At 48.3% G+C, this 24,835-nt stretch overlaps 1 protein-coding gene across 5 annotated transcripts in view; it reads left to right on the top strand.

The window, feature by feature from the left end:
- The window catches only part of DUS2 (dihydrouridine synthase 2), a 1,337,959-nt gene that overhangs the window by 708,092 nt on the left and 605,032 nt on the right, over positions 1 to 24,835 (top strand). For all 5 annotated transcript variants that reach the window (XM_082270346.1, XM_082270343.1, XM_082270344.1 and 2 more), the window contains one exon: positions 21,547 to 21,617. In XM_082270346.1, coding sequence (XP_082126472.1) covers positions 21,547 to 21,617 — 71 coding nt within the window. The remainder of the gene's footprint in view (positions 1 to 21,546; positions 21,618 to 24,835) is intronic.

The raw sequence follows: 24,835 nt of genomic DNA, 5'->3' as shown, positions 1-24,835 counted from the left end.
GTACCGCTCCTGAGTTTTCTGAACGACCCATCCCTGTTCCGTGCAGGGATGCTAGGGTGAGGTGGCTACCTCACTGGACGCTGTGCGGTTTCTCAACCCACCTTCTGCTGCGTCCTGGATGCGACTCTCCCTGTCTCATGTACAGCGGCTTGTTCGCCTGTGCAGGTCCCCCACGCCATGTAAGAGCTAAGTGTATCTATGTGGGGACCTGTCTGTCTGGGGGGTGTCAGTCTGGGACTGTGTTACCTTGCCCTGTGTTCACACTATTGATGTTTCCCTATCTCTCACACTGCATGCTGTGGGCTGCAAGGAGGGGGGGCTGTGCTGCACTCTGTGTCAGTCTGACTGTGTGAACGGCTGTGTGCTGTGGGGCTTGATGCTATCCTGCTTGGGGCACATTACAGCGCCGCTGCGGCGGTCCACCATGTTATTCATGACTTATGGTGTATTTTCATTTCACCTTCATGAGGTGAGGGAGCGGCGGTTTCGGCGCCAAATGGCGCCATTTTGGCTGTGCTCGCTCCGGCCGCATGGTACACATGCATGGCGGCCATTTTCTTGTAGCCTCCATAGGCTTTCATAGAGCGCCCTGCATATCAGCATTTCCTTTCATCCAGGAGCACCGATCTAGGCAGCAGCAGCGGTCTCTCCAGGTTTTTTCCCTCTATTCCCTGTATCCTTGCCTGAGTATACCTTCTCCCTGTGGGGGTCCCTGGTGTGAGTGTACTTGTGTGGCGGTGGGCTACGTTTGCAGCGCCTTATTTAAAGGGGCGGTCACCCATTTACTTGTACTCAATTTGGGGCATGGATTCTCAGGAAAGCAAATTTCCTGCCACATTGGTGGGAAGCCAGGGGACTGCTGCTTCCCCCCCAGGGGGGGATTTGGCTGCGATTGTGGCTAGCCTTGCGACTCAGGTGCAAATGCTGGTGGCTGCTCAATCCTCAAAAAGGCCCAGAGTTTCAATTTCCTCTGATTCAGAGGGTGATGGTGATGGGGCTGCTGTGGCTGGGGTCTCCTTGTCGGGGTCCCGTTCCTCCCTGGACCTTATAGGGTCAGAAATGGAGGCTGAGGTTGAAGGGGTTGATAATTCTCCCCCTGGCTCGTCTGAAGAGCTTGCACTCATGGATGATCTGGTTGCTTCTATCAAGCAAACACTGCGTTTACAGGATGAACAATGTCCTCCTGCTGCCTTGGCGACTTATGGGACGCAGAAAAGGCGCAAAGCATCGCAGGTGTTTCCTTGCACTAATCATTTTCAATGCGCTGTAAAAGAACAATGGCGTAATATACGCAAGCCTTTTGCTGTACCGAGTAGGTTTAAGCTACGCTATCCTTTTACGCCCGCTACTGATGAGCGTTGGTGTATCCCACCTCCGGTGGATCATGCGATAGCAGTTTTGAATAAGTCCACTGCGATTCCTGCTGAGGACACTCTGGTGTTCCGGGATGCCACGGACAAGCGGATGGAGTCCCTTGCCCGTCATACCTACTCTATTATGGGTTCCATGTTGAAAGCCTTATTTGCTTCACTTATGGCGGCCCAGGCTGTCGCTAGCTGGACGCAGGTGCTTAGACGCGTCCTGGTGGCTGATTCTGCCCCCCAGGCGACTTTGGATATGGTGGATCAAATCCACCAGGGTGTCATGTATTTGTGTGATGCGGACCTGGATATGGTTCCGTTGGCTGCACGTGTACATAGTGTGGCGGTGTTGTCCCGCCGTCTGGTTTGGTTGAAGTGTTGGTCGGTGGACCAATCTTCACGTAAGACCTTGGCTAACTTGCCTTATGATGGTTCTCGCCTTTTTGGTGAATCCCTAGATACCTTAATTAAGGGGGTCACGGGTGGTAAGAGCACGCTCCTGCCCCAATCCCACAAGGCTAAGACGGCTCCTGGTAAGAGGAATGCTTCCTTTTGACCCCCTCAGGGGTCCTTTCGTGCCTTTCGGTCACACTATAGGGGCAAGCCGTCCAAGGGTCAAGGCTCCCACAAGAAGCCGTGGGCTGGTAAGCAAAAGTCCGGCCAGTCCGGTTCCGCGGCCCACAACAGTGCGGCCTGAAGGGGCGCCCTCACCCGGCTCAGGGGTGGGGGGACGCTTGCTCGGTTTCCTTCGGCCATGGCCGTCCCGTGTTCGGGACAGGTGGGTTCAGGAAATCGTTCGATCTGGTTACAAGATCGAGTTTCTCTCTCGGCCGGAGAGCAGATTTTTTCCCTCAAATCTTCTACTGTCCCCGGAGCGTTTGCGGGATCTGCATCTAGCGGTGCAGGACCTGAGGGCTCAGGGAGTGGTGGTCCCGGTGCCTCATCGGGGCAGATTTCGGGGGTTCTATTCCAATCAGTTCACCGTACCCAGGAAGGAGGGCGAGGTGCGTCCGATTCTGGACTTGAAGGCGCTGAACCGCTTCGTGTGGGTGCACAAGTTCCGCATGGAATCCCTGCGGTCGGTGGTGGCTGCCCTGATTCCGGGGGAGTTCATGGCTTCCATCGACTTGAAGGATGCGTATCTTCACATCCTGATTTTCGAGGGTCACCAGCGGTACCTTCGATTCGCTATAGCGGAGGATCATTACCAATTTGTGGCGTTACCTTTTGGTCTCGCCTCGGCTCCACAGGTGTTCACCAAAGTGTTGGCCCCGGTTCTGGCTTTGTTGAGAGCCCAGGGCATCTCGGTCCTGGGGTATCTGGACGACATTCTGGTTCGGTCTGCGACCAGCCAGGGTCTGGAGAAGGATCTGTCCGTTACGTTGCAGACTCTGCAGAAGTTTGGGTGGACGATCAATTTTCCAAAGTCAACGCTGTACCCATCGGTTCGTCTCCCTTACCTGGGAATGATTCTGGACTCTGTCCAGGCGAAGGTCTTCCTTCCGGACGACAAACTCAGGACTCTTCAGGAGGAAGTCAGGTCCCTCAGGGACGATCCGTCCTCGTCCATTGGGACGTGCATGCGGTGTCTGGGATTGATGGTCTCGGCCTTCGAGGCGATTCCCTTCGCCCAGTTTCACACGCGGGGTCTCCAGGTGGAGATTCTGTCCAGGTGGGACGGGCGACCGCAATCTCTGGATCTTCGGATCTCGTTGAGCCATCGGACCAGAAGGGATCTTCTGTGGTGGCTTCAGTCCCCGTCGGTGTCGGGGGGCAAATCTTTTCGTCCCTTCTCGTGGACGGTGATCACCACGGACGCCAGCCTGTTGGGCTGGGGTGGTGTTCTGGGCGTTCTGTCTGCCCAGGGTACTTGGTCGGAGGAAGAGTCCTCCCTTCCGATCAACATTCTGGAACTGCGAGCGATACGTCTCTGCCTTCGACGTTGGACGGACAGACTACAGGGCTGTCCGGTTCGAGTGCAGACGGACAATGCCACGGCGGTGGCTTACATCAATCACCAAGGGGGCACCAGGAGTGCCAGGGCGGCTCGAGAAGTGGCCGACATTCTGTCTTGGGCCGAGACGCACGTCCCGGCGATATCGGCAGTTCACATTCCAGGGGTGGAGAATTGGCAGGCGGATTATCTGAGCCGTCAGTCCCTAGACCAGGGGGAATGGTCCCTCCATCCGGATGTTTTCCAGATGTTGTGCGCGAAGTGGGGTCTCCCGGAGGTGGACCTGTTCGCGTCTCGTCTGAACAACAAGGTACCACGGTTCGTGGCAAGGACGCGCGATCCTCGGACAACTGCGTCGGACGCGTTGGTTGCCCCGTGGCATCAGTACCAACTGATGTATGCGTTTCCACCGATTCAATTGCTGTCCAGGTTCCTTTGCAGGTTGCACTTGGAACCAACCACAGTGATTCTTGTGGCACCGGACTGGCCTCGTCGGTCCTGGTACGCAGACCTCGTAAATCTGGCGATCGACGCCCCGTGGCATCTGCCTCTTCGAGAAGATCTCCTGTCGCAGGGGCCGATCTTCCATCCTGCTTTACAGTCGCTGGCTTTGACGGCCTGGCTGTTGAAACCGAGGTCCTGAAGTGCAGGGGTCTTTCCCCTGAGGTCATTCACACTTTGATCAATGCGAGGAAGTCTTCCTCGGGGAAGGTCTATTACCGTACTTGGAAGGCGTATTTTGCCTGGTGCGAGTCCAGGGGGTTCTCACCTCGCACTTACTCGGTGTCTAGGGTGTTGTCCTTCCTCCAAACGGGTGTTGACCAGCGTTTGGCGCTGGCTACGATCAAGGGTCAGGTGTCTGCGTTGGCCGTTCTTTTCCAACGTCCTGTGGCATCTAACTCTTTGGTTAGCACTTTTGTGCAGGGGGTACGACATCTGATCCCTCCTAGGAGGGACCCTCTACCCCCTTGGGACTTGAATCTAGTTCTGTCCGTGTTGCAGCGTGATCCTTTTGAAAGGATCAGGGAAATCTCGCTGTCTTTGTTGTCCAAGAAGGTCGCCTTTTTGGTGGCTATTACCTCGGCTCGTAGAGTGTCGGAGCTGGCAGCCTTGTCCTGCAAGTCTCCGTATCTGATCGTGCACTTGGACAAGGTGGCCTTGCGACCTAATCCTTCTTTTCTTCCGAAGAGGGTTTCGGACTTTCACCTCATTGTCTTGCCATTGCTTTGCGCGAAGCCTAAACATCCGAAAGAGGTGCAGCTGCACGCCTTGGATGTTGTCCGGGCGATCAGGGTTTACCTGAAATCGACTGAATCCTTTCGCAAATTGGATTCCTTGTTTGTTCTTCCGGAGGGTCCTCGGAAGGGCATGGCGGCGTCGGCTTCTACCATCGCCAAATGGATCAGACAGACCATTGAACAGGCCTAAGCTTTGAAGGGGAAAGTTCCCCCTGTGCCTGTGAAGGCGCACTCTACCAGATCTCTGAGTACGTCTTGGGCCTGTCGTCATGGGGCCTCTGTGGCCCAGGTGTGTAAGGCGGCGACTTGGTCGACCGTGCACACTTTCACGAAATTCTACAAAGTAGATGTTCAGGCATCGGCGGATGCTTCCTTTGGCCGCAAGGTTCTTAGTGCGGCAGTTCCCTAGAGCCCTTGTTGCGGGCTCCTTGGCTGTTTGGGATTCTTTGTTTTTCCCTGGGTTCTTGCTCCTGTTGAGCAAGTGTTTTTTTCTCATGCCCGACTGGTTTCCTTCCTTTGGTAAGGTTCCTTTCTCTGATGGGAGACGGCGTTGCCTTAGGCGCGGCTGCTTTTTTCCCACCCCTCATGTTTGTACTGCTTTGGGACATCCCCATTGTAGCCCGGTTCGGATCCAATCGGACAATGCCACGGTCGTGGCTTATGTCAATCACCAAGGGGCACCAAAAGTGCCCTGGCGGCCATAGAAGTGGCCAGCATTCTTCATTGGGCGGAACAGTTGTTCCAGCTCTCTCCGCGGTATTCATTCCGGGGGTGGAAAATTGGCAGGCAGACTATCTCAGCCGTCAGATTCTGGATCAAGAGGAATAGTCTCTTCATCCAGAGGTATTTCACCAGCTGTGCCTCCATTGGGGCACCCCGGATGTGGATCTGTTGGCATCTCGGCTCAACAGGAAGGGGCAGAGGTTTGTAGCTTGCTCCCGCGATCCTCTAGCGGACGCAGCAGACGCGCTGATCGCCCCGTGGGGGCAGTATCAGCTATGGTATGCCTTCCAACCTCTCAAGTTACTGCCGAAACTTCTTCGCAGGATAGAGATGGAGGGAATTCCAGTTATCCTGGTAACTCTGGACTGACCTCGTCGAGCCTGGTACGCCGACTTGGTCAGGCTGGTCGCGGACGCTCCTTGGAGACTTCATCTCAGGGAGGTTCTGCTGTCTCAGAGACCGATCTTCCATCTTGCTTTACAATCACTGGCTTAACGGCCTGGCCATTGAGACCCAGGTGCTGAAGGACAAGGGATTGTCAACTCCAGTTATTCCTACTCTAATTAAAGCAAGGAAAGCGACTTCCAGAAAGGTCGATCATCGCACATGGAAGTCTTATATTGCGTGGTGAATCCCTTGGATTTCCTCCACGTTCTTATTCGGTGATCCGAATCTGGGCCTTTCTGCAACAGGGGGTTGAGCAGAAACTGTCCTTGAGCTCTATCAAGGGTTAGGTTTCAGCGTTGGCAATCTTCTTTCAGAAACCTTTGACTACTCATTCCTTGGTGCGGAATTTCATCCAGGGGGTGCGACACCTGGCTCCGCCAGTGCGCGCGCCCTTACCGCCCTGGGATCTTAATTTAGTGTTGTCGGTTCTTCAGAAACCTCCCTTTGAAAATATCAGGGAGATTCCCTTGCTTACTTTATCTCAGAAGGTGGCCTTCTTGGTGGCCATTACTTCTGCACGCAGGGTGTCAGAACTGGCCGCATTATCTTGTCGTTTCCCATATCTGGTGGTTCATAGGGATAAGGTGGTTCTTCGTCTGAATCCATCCTTCCTTCCTAAGGTGGTTTCAGAGTTTCATCTGAATGAGGACATTGTATTGTGTTCCCTATGTCCTAAGCCCAGTCATCCTCGGGAGTGTGCGTTACATTCCTTGGATGTGGTTCGGGCAATCAGGGTATACCTGAAAACTACGGACTCGTTTCGTAAAACAAATTCACTTTTTGTGATCACGGATGGCCCCAAAAAGGGGTTGCCTGCATCTGCCGCGACTATCTCCAAATGGATCAGACAGACGTTGTTACAGGCTTATCTATTAAGGGTCGGAATCCTCCGTTCCCTGTTAAGGCACACTCCACTCTGGCGCTTAGTGCTTCTTGGGCCTTCCGCCATCAGGCGTCAGTGGTCCAGGTTTGCAAGGCGGCTACCTGGTCGTCGGTTCATACCTTTACAAAATTTTATAAAGTTGATGTGATGGCATCCTCGGATGCCTCTTTTGGCCGCAAGGTTCTGCAGGCCGCAATTTGAGGAGACCGTTGGTCTACCTCGAGGGTTTTTCCTGTTGGTAGTCTCATCTGTTTGACTGATGAGCCTTTAAGACTTCTAGTCGGCACCAGTTGGGCCTTCTAGATTGGTCTTTGATTTCTGTTATCCCACCCCTCATTTGTGGCACTGCTTTGGGACGTCCCGATTTGATATTAATCAAGAGGACTGCGTCTGTCAATGAGTGACAGAGAAAAATAGATTTTTGTAAAATCTTACCGTAAAATCCTTTTCTCTTAAGCTCATTGACAGACACAGTACCCGCCCCTCTACTTTTGAGTTGGATTGGGTTAAATTCTCTGACACTGCTTTGTGACATAACTGACATCCTGTAGCAGGAAGTGAGAGGATATACCCTCTGGGACTGCCCCTAAGGTGTGGCCAGAACGTTTTCCTTCTGCCTAGTGTCCTACTCCTGTAGAGGGCAGTATAACCCGATTTGATATTAATCAAGAGGACTGTGTCTGTCAATGAGCTTAAGAGAAAAGGATTTTACGGTAAGATTTTACAAAAATCAATTTTTTGTGATGAAAAAGATTCTTGCATACAAGGAAAGGAGGTCACATATATTCCACAAACACTGGAATGTATGGTTATCTAACAAAAAGGCTTTATCACATATATAGCCCAAATATCTCTACCTTTTTTATTTGATATGTATATCCGTAACTATCCACATACTGTCATCTAGTGGTACACCTTTCCCTCCTAATTTTGTAGATTTATTTCTTGATATTCCCCCATAACTAAGAGACCATCCTATTTTGCTCTGTTATGTTTGTAGAATGTTTTTGTAGTTTATTCTGTTTATTCTATGGTACTGCCTTTTAACATTGGTCTACTACATCCCACGAAGGAAGGAAACAGGTGCCGCTGAATGTAGCAACAATTTATTACATGACAAAATACCTTCCTGTACTCGCTCTTCCACATCCCGACTGGCCCGCGCATGCTCCGAAACGCTTTATGTCACTTCCAGAGAGTTTGCGGTCCACCGTGGCCTCCACTTGAACCAGCTCCTCTGTGAAGCTTCCTGCACCGTCATCACCCAGCTGCGGGCCAGTCGGGATGTGCAAGAGCGAGTACAGGAAGTAATTTTTCTGTGGAACATGGACTCAAGAAAACTTTTATGTGAGTTACTACTTTTATTTTGTCATGTAATACATTGTTGCTACATTCAGCCACGCCTGTTTCCTTCCTTTGTTGCCAGCGAGATTTCCGTTTTTTTGCCTGCCAGAGCTGCCCTGAACCACAGCATCATCAGTGAAGTTACATAGTTAGTGAGGTTGAAAAAAGACATCTGTCCACCCAGTTCAACCTATGGTGTGTGTGTGTGTGTTTGCTTTTAACCGTACATTGTATACCCCTGTATGTTGTGGTCTCTAAGGTGCCCATCTAATAGTTTTTTGAAACTATCAATGCTCCCTGCTGATACGACTGCTTGTGGAAGAGAATTCCACATCCTTACCGCTCTTACAGTGAAGAACCTCTTACGCATTTTAAGGTTAAACCGATCTTCCATCCTGCTTTACGGTCGTTGGCTTTAATGGCCTGGCTGTTGAAACCCAGGTCCTGAAGGACAGGGGTCTCTCTTCTGAGGTCATCCCTACCCTTGTCAAGGCTAGAAAGACCTCCTCCGGTAAAATCTATTACCGTACCTGGAAGGCTTATTTCGCCTGGTGTGAGTCCAGGGGGTTCTCCCCTCGCGCATACTCGGTGTCAAGGGTGTTGGCCTTCCTCCAGTCTGGAGTGGACCAGCGCCTGGCGCTGGCCACCATCAAGGGCCAGGTGTCCGCACTGGCTATTCTTTTTCAACGCCCTGTGGCGTCTCATTCCCTGGTTCGCACCTTCATTCAAGGTGTGCGACATTTGGCTCCTCCCAGGAAGGAGCCCTTACCTCCATGGGACTTGAACTTGGTTCTGTCCGTCTTACAGCATGCTCCCTTTGAAAACATTCGGGGAATATCGTTGCCTCTGCTGTCTAAGAAGGTTGCCTTTTTGGTGGCGATCACTTCGGCTCGCAGGGTGTCTGAACTGGCAGCGTTATCTTGCCGTTCTCCGTACTTGGTGATTCACCGGGATAAGGTGGTTTTGCGTCCGCATCCCTCCTTTCTTCCTAAGGTGGTCTCTGAGTTCCACATTAATGAGGACATTGTCCTGCATTCGCTTTGTACGAAGCCTAAGCATCCTAAGGAGGTTGCTCTGCATTCCTTGGATGTTGTCAGGGCGATCAGGGTTTACCTGTCGTCTACGGAGTCCTTTCTGAAGACGTATTCCCTCTTTGTCCTCCCTGAGGGACCTCGGAAGGGCATGGCTGCATCTGCAGCCACTATTGCCAAATGGATCAGACAGACCATTGAACAGGCTTACGCCTTGAAGGAACGGGTTCCGTCCTTCCCTGTTAAGGCGCACTCCACCAGATCTGTGAGTGCGTCCTGGGCCTATTGGCATCGGGCCTCGGTGGCCCAGGTGTGCAAGGCTGCGATTGGTCGCCGGTGCACACTTTTTCAAAATTCTACAAAGTAGACGTTCTGGCATCAGCTGATGCTTCCTTTGGCCGCAAAGTTCTCGTGCGGCAGTGCCATGATGGACCCTTGTGTTTTTTCTGGGTCCCTGGCTGTTGGCATTTGCTTTCCTGGGCTGTTGCTCCTGTTGAGCATTGTTTTTTCTGTTGCCCAGTTGGTTCTCTTACAGTGCATGTAAGATTCCTTTCTCTGATGTGGGTACTGCGTTGCCTTTTCTACGGTTGCATCTCCCACCCCTCATGTCTATACTGCTTTGGGACATCCCAACAGTGATGACTTAGAGGAGGCAGCGAGTCGGCGACTGTCGAAGGACGTAAGAGAAAACTGAATATTTGTAAAATCTTACCTGTAAAATTCCTTTCTCTGAGTCCTCCGACAGTCGCCGCCCCGCCCCTCTTTTGGGGTTCTTATTACCTACTGCTATGCTACCAAACTGAGTTGGGAGTGGTGATGCAGGGGGGGGGGGTATTGACCAGATGGGACAGCCCCCATGGGTGTGTATATGCTAATGCCTTTTGTCTTTTGACTAAGTCTATATGCCTAGCTACCTGTGGATGGGAAGTCAATACCCAACAGTGATGACTTAGAGGAGGTGGCGACTGTCGGAGGACTCAGAGAAAGGAATTTTACAGGTAAGATTTTACAAAAATTCCGTTATTTCTGGAGTGAATCCCCTTTTTTATACATCCCAGTATTCTGTTGGCTTTGCTTGCAGCGGCTTGGCATTGCATGCCACTGCCAAGCCTGTTGTCTACCAGTACCCCCAGGTCTTTTTCCATCCTAGACTCACCCAGAGGTTCCCCCCCTAGTGAGTAGCTTGCTTTCTGGTTTCTGGCCCCCAAGTGCATTACTTTACATTTTTCAACATTAAACCTCATCTGCCATGTAGTTGCCCACCCCGTTATTTTGTTCAGGTCCGCTTGTAAGGTTTCCACATCCTGCATAGAAGATATTGACAAGCTTAGTTTAGTATCATCCGCAAATACTGAGATTGTACTCGATATCCCCTCCTCTAGATCATTTATGAATAAATTAAACAGGATTGGTCCCAGGACAGAACCCTGGGGGACCCAACTTTCCACACCCGCCCAATCCGAGTACTCCCCATTAATCATCACCCTCTGGACTCTCCCCTGGAGCCAGTTCTCTATCCAGGTACTTACCTTATGGTCCATACCTACCTTCCTTAGTTTGTACAGTAAGCGTTTGTGGGGAACGGGGTCAAAGGCCTTTGCAAAGTCCAGATACACCACATCCACAGGCTTTTCTTTATCTAGGTGGCAGCTCACTTCATCACAGAAGGTTAATAGATTGGTTTGGCAAGAACGATTTTTCATGAATCCATGCTGATTACTACTAATAATACAGTTTTCATTACTAAAGTCTTGTATGTGGTCCCTTAACATCCCCTCCAAAATCTTGCAGACTACAGATGTTAGGCTGACCGGCCTATAGTTACCCGGGATACATCTTGGCCCCTTTTTTAAATATTGGTACCACGTTGGCTTTTTTCCAATCAGCTAGCACCATACCCGTCTGTAAACTATCCTTAAAGATCAAGAATAATGGTCTGGCAATCACCTGGCTGAGCTCTTTAAGAACCCTCGGGTGCAAGCCATCCGGTCCCGGTGATTTATTTATGTTAAGTTTCTCTAGTTTAATTTTAAGTCTATCTTCTGTTAGCCATGGCGGTATTTCCTGAGGTGTGTTGTTTAGTTCGGCCTTACAAGCTAGGTTCGTGTGGCCCCCCGATTCTTTTGTGAAGACTGAAGAGAAGAAATTATTTAACACTTCCACCTTTTCTCTGTCCTCAGTTGCCATATTTCCTTTGTCATCTTTTATGGGGCCAATGTGTTCTAGGCTCGCTTTCTTACTGTTTATATACTTAAAGAACTTCTTGGGGTTCTTTTTACTCTTCTCCGCTATATGTCTCTCGTGTTCTATTTTAGCCGCCCTGATTTTGTTTTTACATTTCTTATTACACTCTTTGTAATGCTTAAATGCTGCCAATGAACCCTCAGTATTGTATTTTTTGAAGGCCTTTTCTTTAGCACTAATATGCATTTTTATGTTGGAGTTTAGCCACCCAGGTTTTAGTTTTGCTCTTTTAAATGTATTTCCCTTTGGTATGCACTGGTCAATCCCCTTGTTAAGTATGCTCTTGAAGCACTCCCATTTTTCCTCCGTGTTCTTTGTTCCCAGGGTTCTATCCCAATTGATATTTTCTAGCAGCGAGCGCAGTTTTGGGAAATTGGCTCTTTTGAAATTCAGCGTCCTTATTTTTTTGTTTAATTTCTGTTTATTGAAAATTTTTTCAAAAAGACATAGAAAAACCGAACATAGACCGTACAATCCGACATTAAATATGGTAAGTAGTCATGGAACAATCTCAACGAGTGCATGAACATCAGTGTGTGCCAAGCACACCTAGTCATAATAATTCTGAAAAAACATAATGAGAATACACCATGTTGCATCATGAAACAGAAGTCGGAAAGGACTTATAGGAAAACGAAAGGATAGCAAAAAGCAGAAAAGAAAGAGAAAAAAGAACAGCTGGAAGAGAAAGAGGATAAGAGGGGGGGGGGTGGGAAATTAGGCCACGGGCGATTTATGTACCCAACAATAAAAACTTTAATCAGATAGGAGTACATCAGAAGGTGACAGACCAAGGGGGGTGTCTTCAGTGAGTAGGGTCATGTAGGATGAAGAGTTTTTAAAAGAAGACCAAGGTTGCCAGGCAGAGTGGAAGCGGTCCAATTTGTCCCGGGCTATAAAAGTAAGTTTCTCTAATTGGTATATCATATCAACTTTCCGTAGCCAGTGACGTATCGTGGGGATGGTCGGTGAGCCCCAAAAGGTGGGGATCAGGGCTTTAGCTGCGTTAAGCATGTGAGGGATCATTGATCTTTTGTACTTAGAGAGCGGCATGGTAGTTCCATGTAGCAAAACAACCCAGGGATCTGATGGTATGGTGACTTCCGTGATGACCTGGATAAGCCGAAGGACTTCCAACCAGAACGGCCGAATCACCGAACAGTGCCACCAGATGTGTGCGTGTGATGCAGTATCTCCGCATCCCCTCCGGCATAACGGGGAGATGGCCGGAGAAATAATGTGCATTTTCCTCGGGGTGTAGTACCAACGGGATAATAGCTTGTAGTTGGATTCTGCCACCTTGGTGGAGAGAGAGGAAATGTGAGCCAATGCAAGCACTTTGTCCTTCCGAGCATCGGAAAAAAAAACTGCGAGGTGGGGTGGAGAGGGGGGTCTCTAGGGCACAGTATCGTCTCAATGGCATTCAATTCCTTGGAGTCACGCAACGGACGTGGAAGAGTAGCTATGAACCTGGACAACTGTCTGTGTCTCCAATGATCCATGACCGTTGCGGGGCTGGAGCCCATAATGTGGCTAAGTGGTTTCACAGTATTAGAGTGGGTTACGTGAGATAACAAAAGGGGAGCCTTAGGAGACCAATTTTTAAATCCAGCATCCAATCTACCAGGTATGAAGTGGTTGTGGTTCAGCAGAGGCATTAAGGGGGAGTTGTAGTTCCAGGAAAACTTTGTATGAATGGAGTCCCAGACGGACAAGGTAGATAAAGTCAGGGGGGAAGTGTTCGGTGAGAGGGCCCTGGCGGACCTCGGAATCCATGGTACTGCAGACAAGTCTCTGTCACATAGGTCGTATTCCAGGTGTACCCATAGTTTAGAAATAGAAGAGTACTTCCAATCAGCCACACGGGTAAGTGCGACCGCCCGTAAATAATCCCTGATACTAGGGAGTGCAAGTCCCCCAGAACGCTTTGGACGAAAAAGCGTCGCCCTGGCAATCCTGGGGCGCCTGCCCTGCCAGATAAACCTTGAAATCAAAGACTGCAAAATAGTAAAAAGCCCAATAGGTACACCCAGCGGTAACATTTGAAAAAAAAATAGAATACGAGGCAAAATGTTCATCTTAACTATGTTGGTCTTGCCCAACCAAGAGTGATGTAAGGAGGACCATTTCCTAAGATCTGATTTGAGCATGTTCAGTAGCGGTATGTAGTTATGACGAAATAAGTTATCCAGGCGGGGGGTTAGAAAAATGCCTAGGTATTTCAATTTAGCCGGACACCATTGAAATGGGAAATGTGGGGCCAGAGCGGAGGTTTCAGTGTGGGGAAGATTAATGTTCAATATTTCTGATTTAGACATGTTAATCTTGAAGTTTGAGAGGTGGCGGAAATCTGCAAAGGCTCGTAGAAGTACAGGCAAAGAGATACGAGGTTGTTGGATGAAAAAAAGTATATCATCCGCATAAGCTGCGTATTTATGTGTCTGACAGTTCACAGTGATACCATGTATGTCGTTGGAATGTCTAATAGTGGATAGAAAGGGCTCAAGTGAGATGGCGAACAAAAGGGGCGACAAAGGACACCCCTGTCGCGTGCCATTATGAAGGGTGAAAGGAGCACTAAGGAGACCGTTAACCCGTACCTGAGCTGTCGGTTGGGCATATAAAGCCGCAATTCGTTGTATAGCCCTAGAGCCAAGGCCAAAAAAACGGAGGGTAGTCAACAAATAGTCCCAGTCCACTCTGTCAAATGCTTTTTCAGCGTCAGTAGAAAGAAACAGGGTGGGCCGGGACTCCGTGCGAACAAAGTGGATCAGAGAGAGAGCACGAAGGGAGTTATCTCTTGCCTCCCGGCCGGGGATGACACCAGTCTGGTCAGCGGAGACCCAGGAGGGGATCAGGGGCAGGAGTCTGTTAGCCAGAACCTTAGAATATAATTTAAGATCTACATTCAGGAGAGATATAGGGCGGTAACTGCCACATTCTGTGGGGTCCTTTCCCGGTTTGGGCAGGACTGAAATGTGTGCGGCTAGTGTTTCTGGGCGAAAACCAGTGGATTTAGAGATGGAGTTGGCATACGAAGTTAAGTGAGGGAGTAGGACATCTGCAAATTTTTTGTAATAAGCAACCGTGAAACCATCAGGGCCAGGCGCCTTACCGGCTTGGGTGGATTTTAGTGCCAATTGGAACTCTTCAACAGAAAAGTCATTTTCCAATTTCCACAGGGAGCGTTTGGAGAGGGTTGGTAGATTAGCCTTTTTGAGGGAAGCCCAAATACGTTTGCGTTTTTCGGTTATAGGGAGATGACATAGATCGCCTTCTACATGATAAAGCTTGCTATAAAAATCCCTAAAGGCTTTGGCAATATCCGGAGAGGAATGGACCATAAGGCCAGTGGGGAGCTTTACCTTCTGTACAAAGGCTGCTGACTTCTGGGCCCTAAGAGACCTGGCGAGCATTCTACCGGGCTTGTCACCCCACTCGTAACGTTTATGAGCTAAAAAGTGAAATTTGCGCTTGGTAGCTTTGTCAAGTAAGGATCGTAGGGATTCCCGAGCTTCTGTTAAGGCCTGTAAGTGGGAGATATGCATTGATAGTTTATGGGACTTTTCCAGGTCCGCCACCAGTGCAAGCTGCGCAGCAATCAATTGGCCCTGCTCCCTCTTCCTCCTCGCCCCCAGCTCCATCAATCTGCCGCTTATAGTAGCCTTATGGGCTTCCCACACCAAGGAGGGAGATGCGCTCTCAGTGGCATTTTTAAAGAAGTATGAGGGGTTTGTAAGAAGTGAGTCATTCAGCTTCCAGTTAGTGGAGCGGGGTGGGAGAGAAGGAAGGAGCAAGGTGGTCATAACAGGAGCGTGATCCGAAATGGAGGCACAGCCAATGGTGGCGGATCGCAAAAGAGGTAAGTGAAAGTGGCTTAGAAAAATGTTATCAATTCTGGAATAACAGTTGTGCGTTTTGGAAAAGTGAGAAAAGTCAGCATCTTTAGGATGCAGAATTCGCCAGACATCGACTAGTTGAAGGGAATGTAACAATTTTTTAATCCGCGCGATCTGTTTAAACGGGACATTTGAGCGGCCCTGCGAGGTGTCAAGAACAGGATCCAAGACCATGTTAATGTCACCAGCAACAACCAGGAGACCTTCAGAAAACTTCGCCAGCTCAGAAAGTGTTGTGTGTAGGAAAGTGGACTGAGCCTGATTCGGTGCATAAATGTTAGCTAGAGTACAGCGGGTGTTTTTCTATTGAACCCTTTAAAAAAAGATAACGACCATTATGATCGGAAAGCATAGTGTCAAGTTGGAAAGGGGTGTCCCTGCGAAACCCAATAGCGACACCTTTAGCTTTGTTAGAGGGTGAAAGTGCATAGTACCAGGTTGGGTACTGTGGAGAGAATAATTTGACGTGAGTAGAATGGGTGAGATACGTTTCTTGAAGGAACACAATAGAACAAGATTCACGTTGCAGTTCCCGTAACACTTGATGGCGCTTATATGCCGTGTTCAAGCCTCTAAAGTTATATGACAAGATTTTTATGCTCGCCATTGGGTATCCACAAACACCCCTCCCATCAACAATGAAAACCCGGGCCTAAAGGAAAGGGGGTAGGAAGGGGAGGAGAGGGGGGAGGAGAAAACAGAAGAGAAAAAGAAAAGAAGAAACAACAAGAAAAGAGGAGAAGACATAGAATCAATACAAAGACAATATCCAGTGGGACACCATGCATTGGCACGCAGTAGACTGCAGTGGTCCCTGGGGGGATGTGCGCTCCCAGAGATAGGGCGCCGGGCAGGAGAATAAGTCTCGCGCGACAGAGCCCCAGATCCGGGAACCCCCACCCCCAAAAGGAGAGAGGGGAGCGTATCGACCGGACGTAACATCATCCCGTAGAGACGCTCAAGAGGGAGCCGGCGGCGGCACCCCAATAAGCCAAAATGTAAATGGCGAGGTATAGAACAAAACATCAAATCATCAAATAACCATGGAATAACCTCCCCCTGGCAGAGGAGACAGTAATAAACCCAACATGAGTATGTAAAACAGGCATGATATAAACAATAAACTAGTGATCCTGTAAGGAGAAAACGTAAATAGGCATGAGAAAGAAAATCATATCAACAGATAGAGAGATAGAAATCCCTCAAATAGGGGTCATCCCCGATTTGTGAGCAGAAGATGGCGCAGAGGTGCACATTTTCTTGGAAGGTGTTTTACTCCAGGAGGCACCCGGTTTGAAAGCGAAAATGGGGATGCAATCATGCCATCCTGGGAGATCTAAGGGTGGGAGTCCAACATCTTGGAGAAAGGCTGGTAGATCTTCCGGGAAGCGAAGGGTAGCAGAATGACCATTCTTGGTAGCGATTAGACAAGCTGGGAAACCCCAGCGATAAGTGAAGCCATTGGCCCTAAGTTGTTCCAGGAGCGGTTTTAGTGCTCTGCGTCGTTCCAAGGTCTCCTTGGAAAGGTCGGGAAAGATATTAAGGGACGCCCCGTGAAAGTCAACAACTTGAGTGCCGCGTAGTTTAGTCATGATAGCATTTTTGTCTTCAAAATAGTGCAGGCGTCAGATGACATCCCGAGGCAGGTCAGAGGACAGGTTACGAGGTCTAAGCGCTCTGTGTGTGCGATCAAAACGTAAAGGGTCAGTGGGAGCCCTCCCCAGGATGGAATTAAATATGCCCCTTACTGATGCTTCAAGATCGTCATCTCTGGTGGCTTCGGGGAGACCACGGATACGCACATTATTCCGCCGGTTGTGGTTTTCTAGATCCTCCATTTTATACAAAGCAGCTCGGTGGGCCACCGCCAGTTGCGTGACTTTGTCCTGTAGCTCTCTAATGGAGTCTTCTTGTGAGTCCTGCCTCAATTCTGTGTCCTCTACCCTGCCAAGTATGTGGGACATATCAGCGCGGACTGCGGCGATCTCTTTCTTAAGTGACCGTTCTAGATTGCGAAACATGCCTCCAATTTCCTGTTTCAAACCGTGTAAAAGAGAAGACATATTAGAAGCAGCCGGGGAGTTCATCTCTTCAAGCGGATCAGAAAAATATGAGGAAGAAGGAGAGTGCTCCCGCGGTGATGCGGAGCGGATGGATGACACTGCACCCGATATTGAGGCTGCAGCCCTACTGCCTCGCGTGTGAGTGCTTGAGCCGCCTGAAGACAAAAATCGTTTGATAGTACCGGAGCTGGGTAGTTTGGATGAGGATCCCTTCCCGGATTTTTTGCCGGACATTGAACGTAAGTTGGGTGTTTTAGAAGGCATTGCCAGGGGGTTAGATCATCAGGGTGCCGCCAGAGCTCACTTTAATAATGGTCAGTTATCACCGGTCAAAAAAGTTCCATCAACACTCGAATATGTAGGAGGTAAGATTTGCTCAAATGATGAGATAGGCAAGCAGAGGAAGGAGCAGCTGCAACAACAAGCAGGAGAGATTGTGGAGGACAGTCTGTGTGCAGCAGCTGGGTACATGCAATAGGCAGTGTGAGGGGCTGTGTGCTTACCCTGCGCCTGGTGTGAGGGTAACATCCGCAGGAGAGGTCGCTGCTGCCAGTACGACTAGGCCACTATTTCGGGCGCCCTTCTGTTGCCCAGGAAAAGAAGCTAGATGATGCATGGCGTTCCTGTGGGCTTGGGCAGGTAGCGGATGCCCGGGAGAGGGAGGCAGAGAGTCAATTTAAGCCTGTGCAACCGCCGCCGCGCCGGACGGCGGATCGCGGCGACCGCTAGGAAAGTCTGCGGCTTCTGCAGGGGTTTAGGCCCCGATCTCGGAGCTCTGGATCCCGGCAGCACAGAGCAAAAATAGTTATTCCGGCTTGTACAGGGGATAGCGGAGGAGCAGCTGCAGCCCAAGAGGTACAGTGGTGGGGGATCTGAGCGGTGGATGGTGACAGATTAGCTTGGTAGACCTGCAGTTGGCTGGTATTGCGGCCTAGTTAAGATGGCGGCCGGCCGCGGCAGGCCTGGGCTGGAAGTGCCGGTAAGGGCCCTATAGCTCCGTGTTGGCGGTGGTGGGGTGCTGCGGAAGTCTCGGGGGGTCGATTCACGACGACCGAGAGTCGGATGGCTTACCCTCTCGCCGTTAGCGGCCTACGCGAGCCTCGAAATTCAGCGTCCTTATATTACCCCTCTGCTTCCTATTACTGTAATTAATACTGAAACTTATTGACCTATGGCCACTGTTTCCTAAGTTGCCCCGTATTTCTATATCCGTGAGCAGGTCTGTATTGTTGGTAATCAGTAGGTCAAGTACCGCATTGTTTCTTGTCGGTGCATTCACCATCTGACCCATAAAATTGTCCTGCAAAACATTTAGGAACTGCCTAGCCTTGGCTGAGTCTGGTCCACAACAGCCTTTGACTACCTGGCTGTTTTATATTGGGGTCCATTCTTCCGGTACTAGCGCCCAACATCCCTCTCCTTTGTACTACATCCCACGAGACCTTTAACAGGGTCCCGATAGAATCATCTTCTATGTTAATTTTTGAGCCTGACCACAGTATGTTCCCAATAGGGCCGGCAGGCTCCCTCATATAGAGAATCTCTTCCAAAGATAACCAGGGGTTCTCTTGTTTGACTACTTTTTGTTTGAATTACTTTTATCGTTTTGTACGATGTAAACAACATGTATACCTGTCAGTACCTCACTATGTACTTTTTCTGTTTGAAATGTAATAAAAAAACTATTGATTAAAGAAAAAAAAAAAGAAGAAAGTGTGTGCTGGAACTGGAGAGAGTCCAGAGAAGGGAAACAAAGTTAAGATGTCCTCAGTTACAAGGAATGCCTACAAGCATTAAGAGTATTCTACCTGTGAAAGAAACACTTGAGAGGAAATACAATAATGATTTAGAAATACCTTAATGCTAATTCTAGCATAGGGAGAAAACTTTTCAGTTTCAGGGAGCTTAAGAAGACACGCACTCGGTGAGACTGGAGTGGCCGTGTGTCAACTGCGTATGGGGGTTCTTTACTGTTAGGCTGACCATACATTATACAATTTCCTTATTCAATCTCCTTTAGATTTACATTCAACTATGTAGTGCAAGGGCCTGCCTGATTGCATACAATTTTAAAGTGTTTTGGTATGACCGCATATTAAATGGTTTTAGTAAATCTAAAGGAATATTGTATAATGTATGGCCAGCCTTAGTTGGGCAAGGATTTGGAACTCTCTTCCACAATCGGTGGTGTCAGTGGGAAGTGATGATCATTTCACAAAACTCTTAGATCGGCATCTTAGCCAATGCAATATACAGGCATATTGGAAATGGTATTGACATAAACACACACGTATATACAATGAAAAAACAAAACAGACAGTAGCCCAAACTGGTGACCACTGTCACTAGTATTGACAGAAAATAAAGGAAAGATATCAAACAATCTTGTACCATACAATAACATTGTAAATTATGTCATAACACACTCCAGATATTACATTAATACAATAACCAACAATTACCAATTAATATAATTACCAAGAAGTTATTGACATTCCCTATATCACAATTGAAATGACCAAATTCCCAGGTCCAACTCTAGTACTCAATTACCAACAGAGAACCCAATAGTGAAGCATATGTAGATTCTGAGGAAAACAGCCATTTATCCCAAGTTTTCTAAACTTTTATAGGATAGCCTCTATGCTTATATGTCAATTCAATTGTAGCCAAGGCCTGTTGCTACTGCTCATCCTCCAAAAACCCCCACTGACTGCCACATAAAAGATAAACTTGAGCACTAGCAGCCGTTTGCAATGTTGAATACACATCATCTATCAAACCCTTTTTTAGAACAGGAAGTGGATACAGCCATATTAAGAAGAGAATATTTGTTATATTTAAATGGGTGGGAAGCCTCTTGACACTGTAGTGCATGTCTGTATTGAAAAAAAAAAAACATTTTTTTGGGACAAGTGAAACCTACCCTCCAATGTTGCGAAGGGCAATAATGCATCCTTGTCATATAGCTGATGCTTTCTTCCATAATTCAAAACCCTTAAGCTTGGCAAGTTTTGGTAGAGTCAGGTTATCCCAGACAGGCATTAACTGAGTATACCACTCACATGAGGAAATTATCCTGACAGATTCACACAAACAAAGGAACAGGAAATGTGTTGGAAAACTACATAAAGTAAATTATTCCAGATGGCTACACTTCCAATAATCTTTTTTATTGAAGCTTCATATGACAAGTGGTTAACAGATGGAGCAGGGGACAAACTGGTTAGTTCACCTGTAACCTAATGATGACACATTTGAGCAGTATATAGGTGATTGTGGTGACTAGTGCCAATAGGTAATGCCTAAGCACTAACATTTGCGCAAAACACATCTACCTCTTTGTCCCCTGCTCCCTCTGTTAACCACTTGTAATTTTAAGCTTCAATAAAAAGGATTGCAGCCCTTAGGAATCATTTGATTTATGTTACACAACATGCGAGCTGGCTAGCACCTGACTAGTGTGTGTGGGGATTAACTAGTGTGTGTGGGGATTAACTAGTGTGTGTGGGGATTACCAGGAGACTCACCTGGAGCAACTTTTTTTTGTTTCATGTAGGAAAACTACATTTAGTGTACAAGTGGCCCACTACCAACGGTTCCATTAGGGGAACCTTGGAAAAATGCAAGATAATTATTCACTGGCTTGTGTCCCTAAAATCAATGGAGTGCCACCCATAAATATGTTATAGTTGTGATGCAAAATAAAATAACTTGGTGTTTAGGACTGCCAAGCCACCCCTATATTTGGGTAGTTGGAGCTTAGAAAGTTTAATTCTGAAATTGTCAGGTTTAGGATACAGGGTGGCAGATGCTTAATCACAGCCTTTCTCCTTTACTTTTAAGCAAGACAGATTCCTTTACATTATAAAAGTGAACTCTACACAGGCCTGGGCACATTTGGATTCCTTTTTTCTGGGGTGCAATGCACTCGATCAAGCTCTATGTCATCACAAGACCCTAAGCAGCTATACTGCACCAGTTGGAGATTAATCTACCCAGAATATGTCAGTAATAGCCCTGATAGTTTTTGTGGCCTCCAGGATGCCTCTCAGCAAGATAACATACACTCTGTGTTCTATTTAGTTGCAGTAGGGCAGGTGTCTTTTGTAGCTCACACAGTAGCTGTGAGTCCCAATTCAACTGATGAAGAGTCACAGGTGTCTTAATGTGGCAGAAGTGTGCCATGAGTTTCAATAAGAGTGATCAGAATCTTTCAACTCTGATGCCATCTTTTCCATGTAGCCATGGACAAGCACTACCCCTTATATTCAACATTTGATTGCGGTTTCTGTTACCTATTGTGTTTTCCTGATGCTAAACAGTATCTTATGATTCTTCCCTAAATTTGTATTTTAGGTGGAAGAAACGATCAGTCTGGTGAAGATTATTGAGAAAACTGGTGTTGCGGCTATTGCTGTTCATGGAAGGTAGAACCTGTATTCTCTTAACAAGAATTTCAGTTATTATTTTAGTTAAGCCGGATTTTATTTAATAAATGTAATTATACATTGGTTAGGTACCCTTACTGATGTGTGTTAAAATCAGTGTCTAGAGCTAGTTAGTCACATTCATCTGGTTTCGTTATGTAATGATAAAGATGTTTCGTAGCTTACCCAAGCCACTAGTTTAGTTCTAGTGAGTGTCAGGAAAACACTCTGCGTTTATATTCACACAGGTAGCACAGACACCTTTTATCAATCACAATCAACAGGCAGGTGTTGTCCAAAAACAGAATGGGAGGTTTGAAAAGTGTGGAACCACCCTCATCTAGTTACATAAACCCATCCTTGGTGTCAGGAAGGCTTCATAGGTATTAATGTGTTGATTTTGATTTTAAGGTGCAAATTATTAAACTGCTGGGGTAGATGTTAAAATAGCATTCTATGTGGAAGACAGATTATTTTGTAGGCCCCAACCCTGTTCATTGATGATTGTTCCAGTTTAATGTAGTTGGTATCTTTGAAGCCTCTTGTGAACCACTTTTCTTCCCTGTCAAAAATGCAAGAAAAATGCTGTCTATGACCCTAAGAACACCATCCCTAAAGTCAAGCACGGAGGTGGAAACATAATACTTTGGGGCTGTTTCTCTGCTAAAGGTACAGGCCAACTTTGCCTGATTGAGAGGCCATGTATTGTAAAATCTTGTATTAGAACCTTCTTCCCTCAGCCAGAACACTGAAGATGGGTCGTGGATGGGTCTTCCAGCATGACAATGACCCAAAACATACCCCCAAGGCAACAAAGGAGTGGCTCAAGAAGAAGCACATAAAGGTCATGGAGTGGCCTAGTCAGTCTCTAGAACTTAATCTTATAGAAAATTTATAGAGGGAGCTAAAACTTTGAGTTGCCAAGAAACCTTAAGGATTTAGAGAAGATCTGTAAGGAAGAGTGGAACTAAATCCCTCCTGAGATGTGTGCAAGCCTGGTCACCAACTACAAGAAATGTTTTGCCTCTGTACTTACCAACAAGGGTTTCTCCACCAAGTACTAAGCCCTGTTTTGCTTGGGGACCAAATACTTATTTTACTAGCTGAACTGCAACTCAATTTATACCATTTGTATCATGTGTTTTTCTCTATCGTCTGTCGACAGACGCAGCCTCCTCTTCATGAGCTGAGTGGGTTTATGCTCCTCCCATCAAGAGTAATCTAGACAGAAAAATTGAATACACACGCCCAGGGGGCTGTCCCTCCAGGCATAAACCCCACTGCACAACCCAAAACATCAGTTTGTTTTCTGCCTAGAGAAGGAGTAGACCTCTAAGTTTCCTGCTGGGACTCCGGTCTCAGTTTTTTATTATTTTCAGAATATTTTCTTTTATTTCTCTTTACTCACTTGCTTGCTAGTGTTCAGAGAAGAATTTCCTGGTGATCTACAAGCAACAATGCCGGCTGGGGCTTCGTACTGGATAATCTAGATCCTTATGGTCCCCCCCAGTCTGGCTTACAAGCATGAGCAGGTTATAGTTCCGACCTAGGCCTAGCAACGACAGTGCTCCCTTGTCCAGAGTGGGATGGGCCTGCCAACGGATGCCTCGCTGGGACACACCGACCTGGAATGCCCTGAGTCGCAGTGTACCCCTTGGCTGGCAGCACCCCCACTTCGGGTGGGAGGCAGTCTGCCCGGAGTGGAGCCCACCGGTCCATAGTATGGTGAGTAACTGTGCCCCCCTTGCCCCTGCTGGCCTTGAGGGGATGTGGGCCTTCCCCTGGGGATAATAAGATTGTACCTCCCAAGCGATCTCCCTGGTCTGCCCAGTGCCCAATATGTGTGTCCTTCCTTCTCCCTGTCCCTGCGGGGGCTGTGTGTCTGGAGTGCTCTGGCACTGGGGGGGGGGGGGGAACGTTGCATGGTACCTTGGGCTTGCTGGTCCCTGTTGTGGTTCCTGAGGCCTTCATGTGTCGGTCCCTAGCTGCATGGTGCGCTGTGGGTGCTGCCATCTTAGGTGTGGGCAATGGAATGTTTTCCCCATAGACTTGTATGGGGTAGCCATTTTCCCTGCAGCTTCTTATTGTTTTGTATGGGCATCCATCTTTGTGTAGCCCTGATTATTTCAGTGCAGGATACTTTAAAATTGGCTGATGAGCCAACGCCGGCAGGGACGCGGGTGGTTTTTGGCTCCCAGAAGTCTCAAAAAGCTGACAGGGTTTTCCCTTGACCTGACACTATCATGTACCTGGAGATGAGCATGATACTGTGAGGAAGGCCTCTCTTGCACCTCTGACTTGGGACCCCTGATAGTGCAGACAGGGGCACCGGAGTGTAGAGTAGCATGAGCACCTGGAGCTTGCTTCAAGCGGACAAAGACCACTGATGATGGTAGCCGGGGGAGTCCAGAGAGCAGGATGATGAGCAGGCAGCAGGTGCTGGAGGCAGGAGTCTTGGGTAGCAGGACTAGCCAGGTGAGCCTTCTAGTCAGGATGGACGGATCTGGAATTGACAGGAGCGTGGTTAGACAAGCCGGTTCTGGAGCCAATCGGGAATGTAGAAGCCAGTAGGAGCAAACAGAAGCAGAAGTCACAGGACAAGCCAAGGTCGGTGCAGGCGGAGAGCAGAGAATCATCAGGACAAGCCGGGTCTGGAACTGGAAACAAGATGCAGATAAACAGGTAACAGGGATCCAAGGCTGAAGACAAAGCAGCACTAGAGCAGTGTAAGGGCTGGGTTTAAATAGTCCCCTTGGCGCCAATGTCTAACGCATGTTGTCTATTCGCGAACGTGCGTGCGCGGTTGTGCGAGTTCGCGCATGGGCATTGGCCATTGTCAGGTTTCTGACGGGAACATGTCTTTGCACAGCAAACGTTCTCTTACATTGCCCCCTCCCAATGGGCAGCCTCCAGATGCCCAACTGGGCCAACCTCTCTGGGTAATTGCGCTTGAAAGCTTGGATTAAGTCTTTTGCATGGGTATTGTCCACTGGCTCCCAAAAGTTCTCCTCAGGTCCATAACCATTCCATTTAATCAAATATTGAATTTGATTACCCCTTCTTCTGCAATCAACAATGGCTTTAACCTCAAACTCCTCTTCACCGTTGATTACCACAAGTTCAGGGGAACCATTGTCCCTTTCAGGAAAGGGGTTCGGTAAGGCAGGTTTTAACAGACACCTGGAAAACAGGGTGGATTTTGAAAGAATCAGGTAATA

The sequence above is a fragment of the Pelophylax lessonae genome (assembly GCF_965119305.1).
Source record: "Pelophylax lessonae genome assembly, chromosome: 10".
NCBI classification, from domain to species: Eukaryota; Metazoa; Chordata; class Amphibia; order Anura; family Ranidae; genus Pelophylax; species Pelophylax lessonae.
This window is presented reverse-complemented; position numbering and strand designations above follow the sequence as displayed.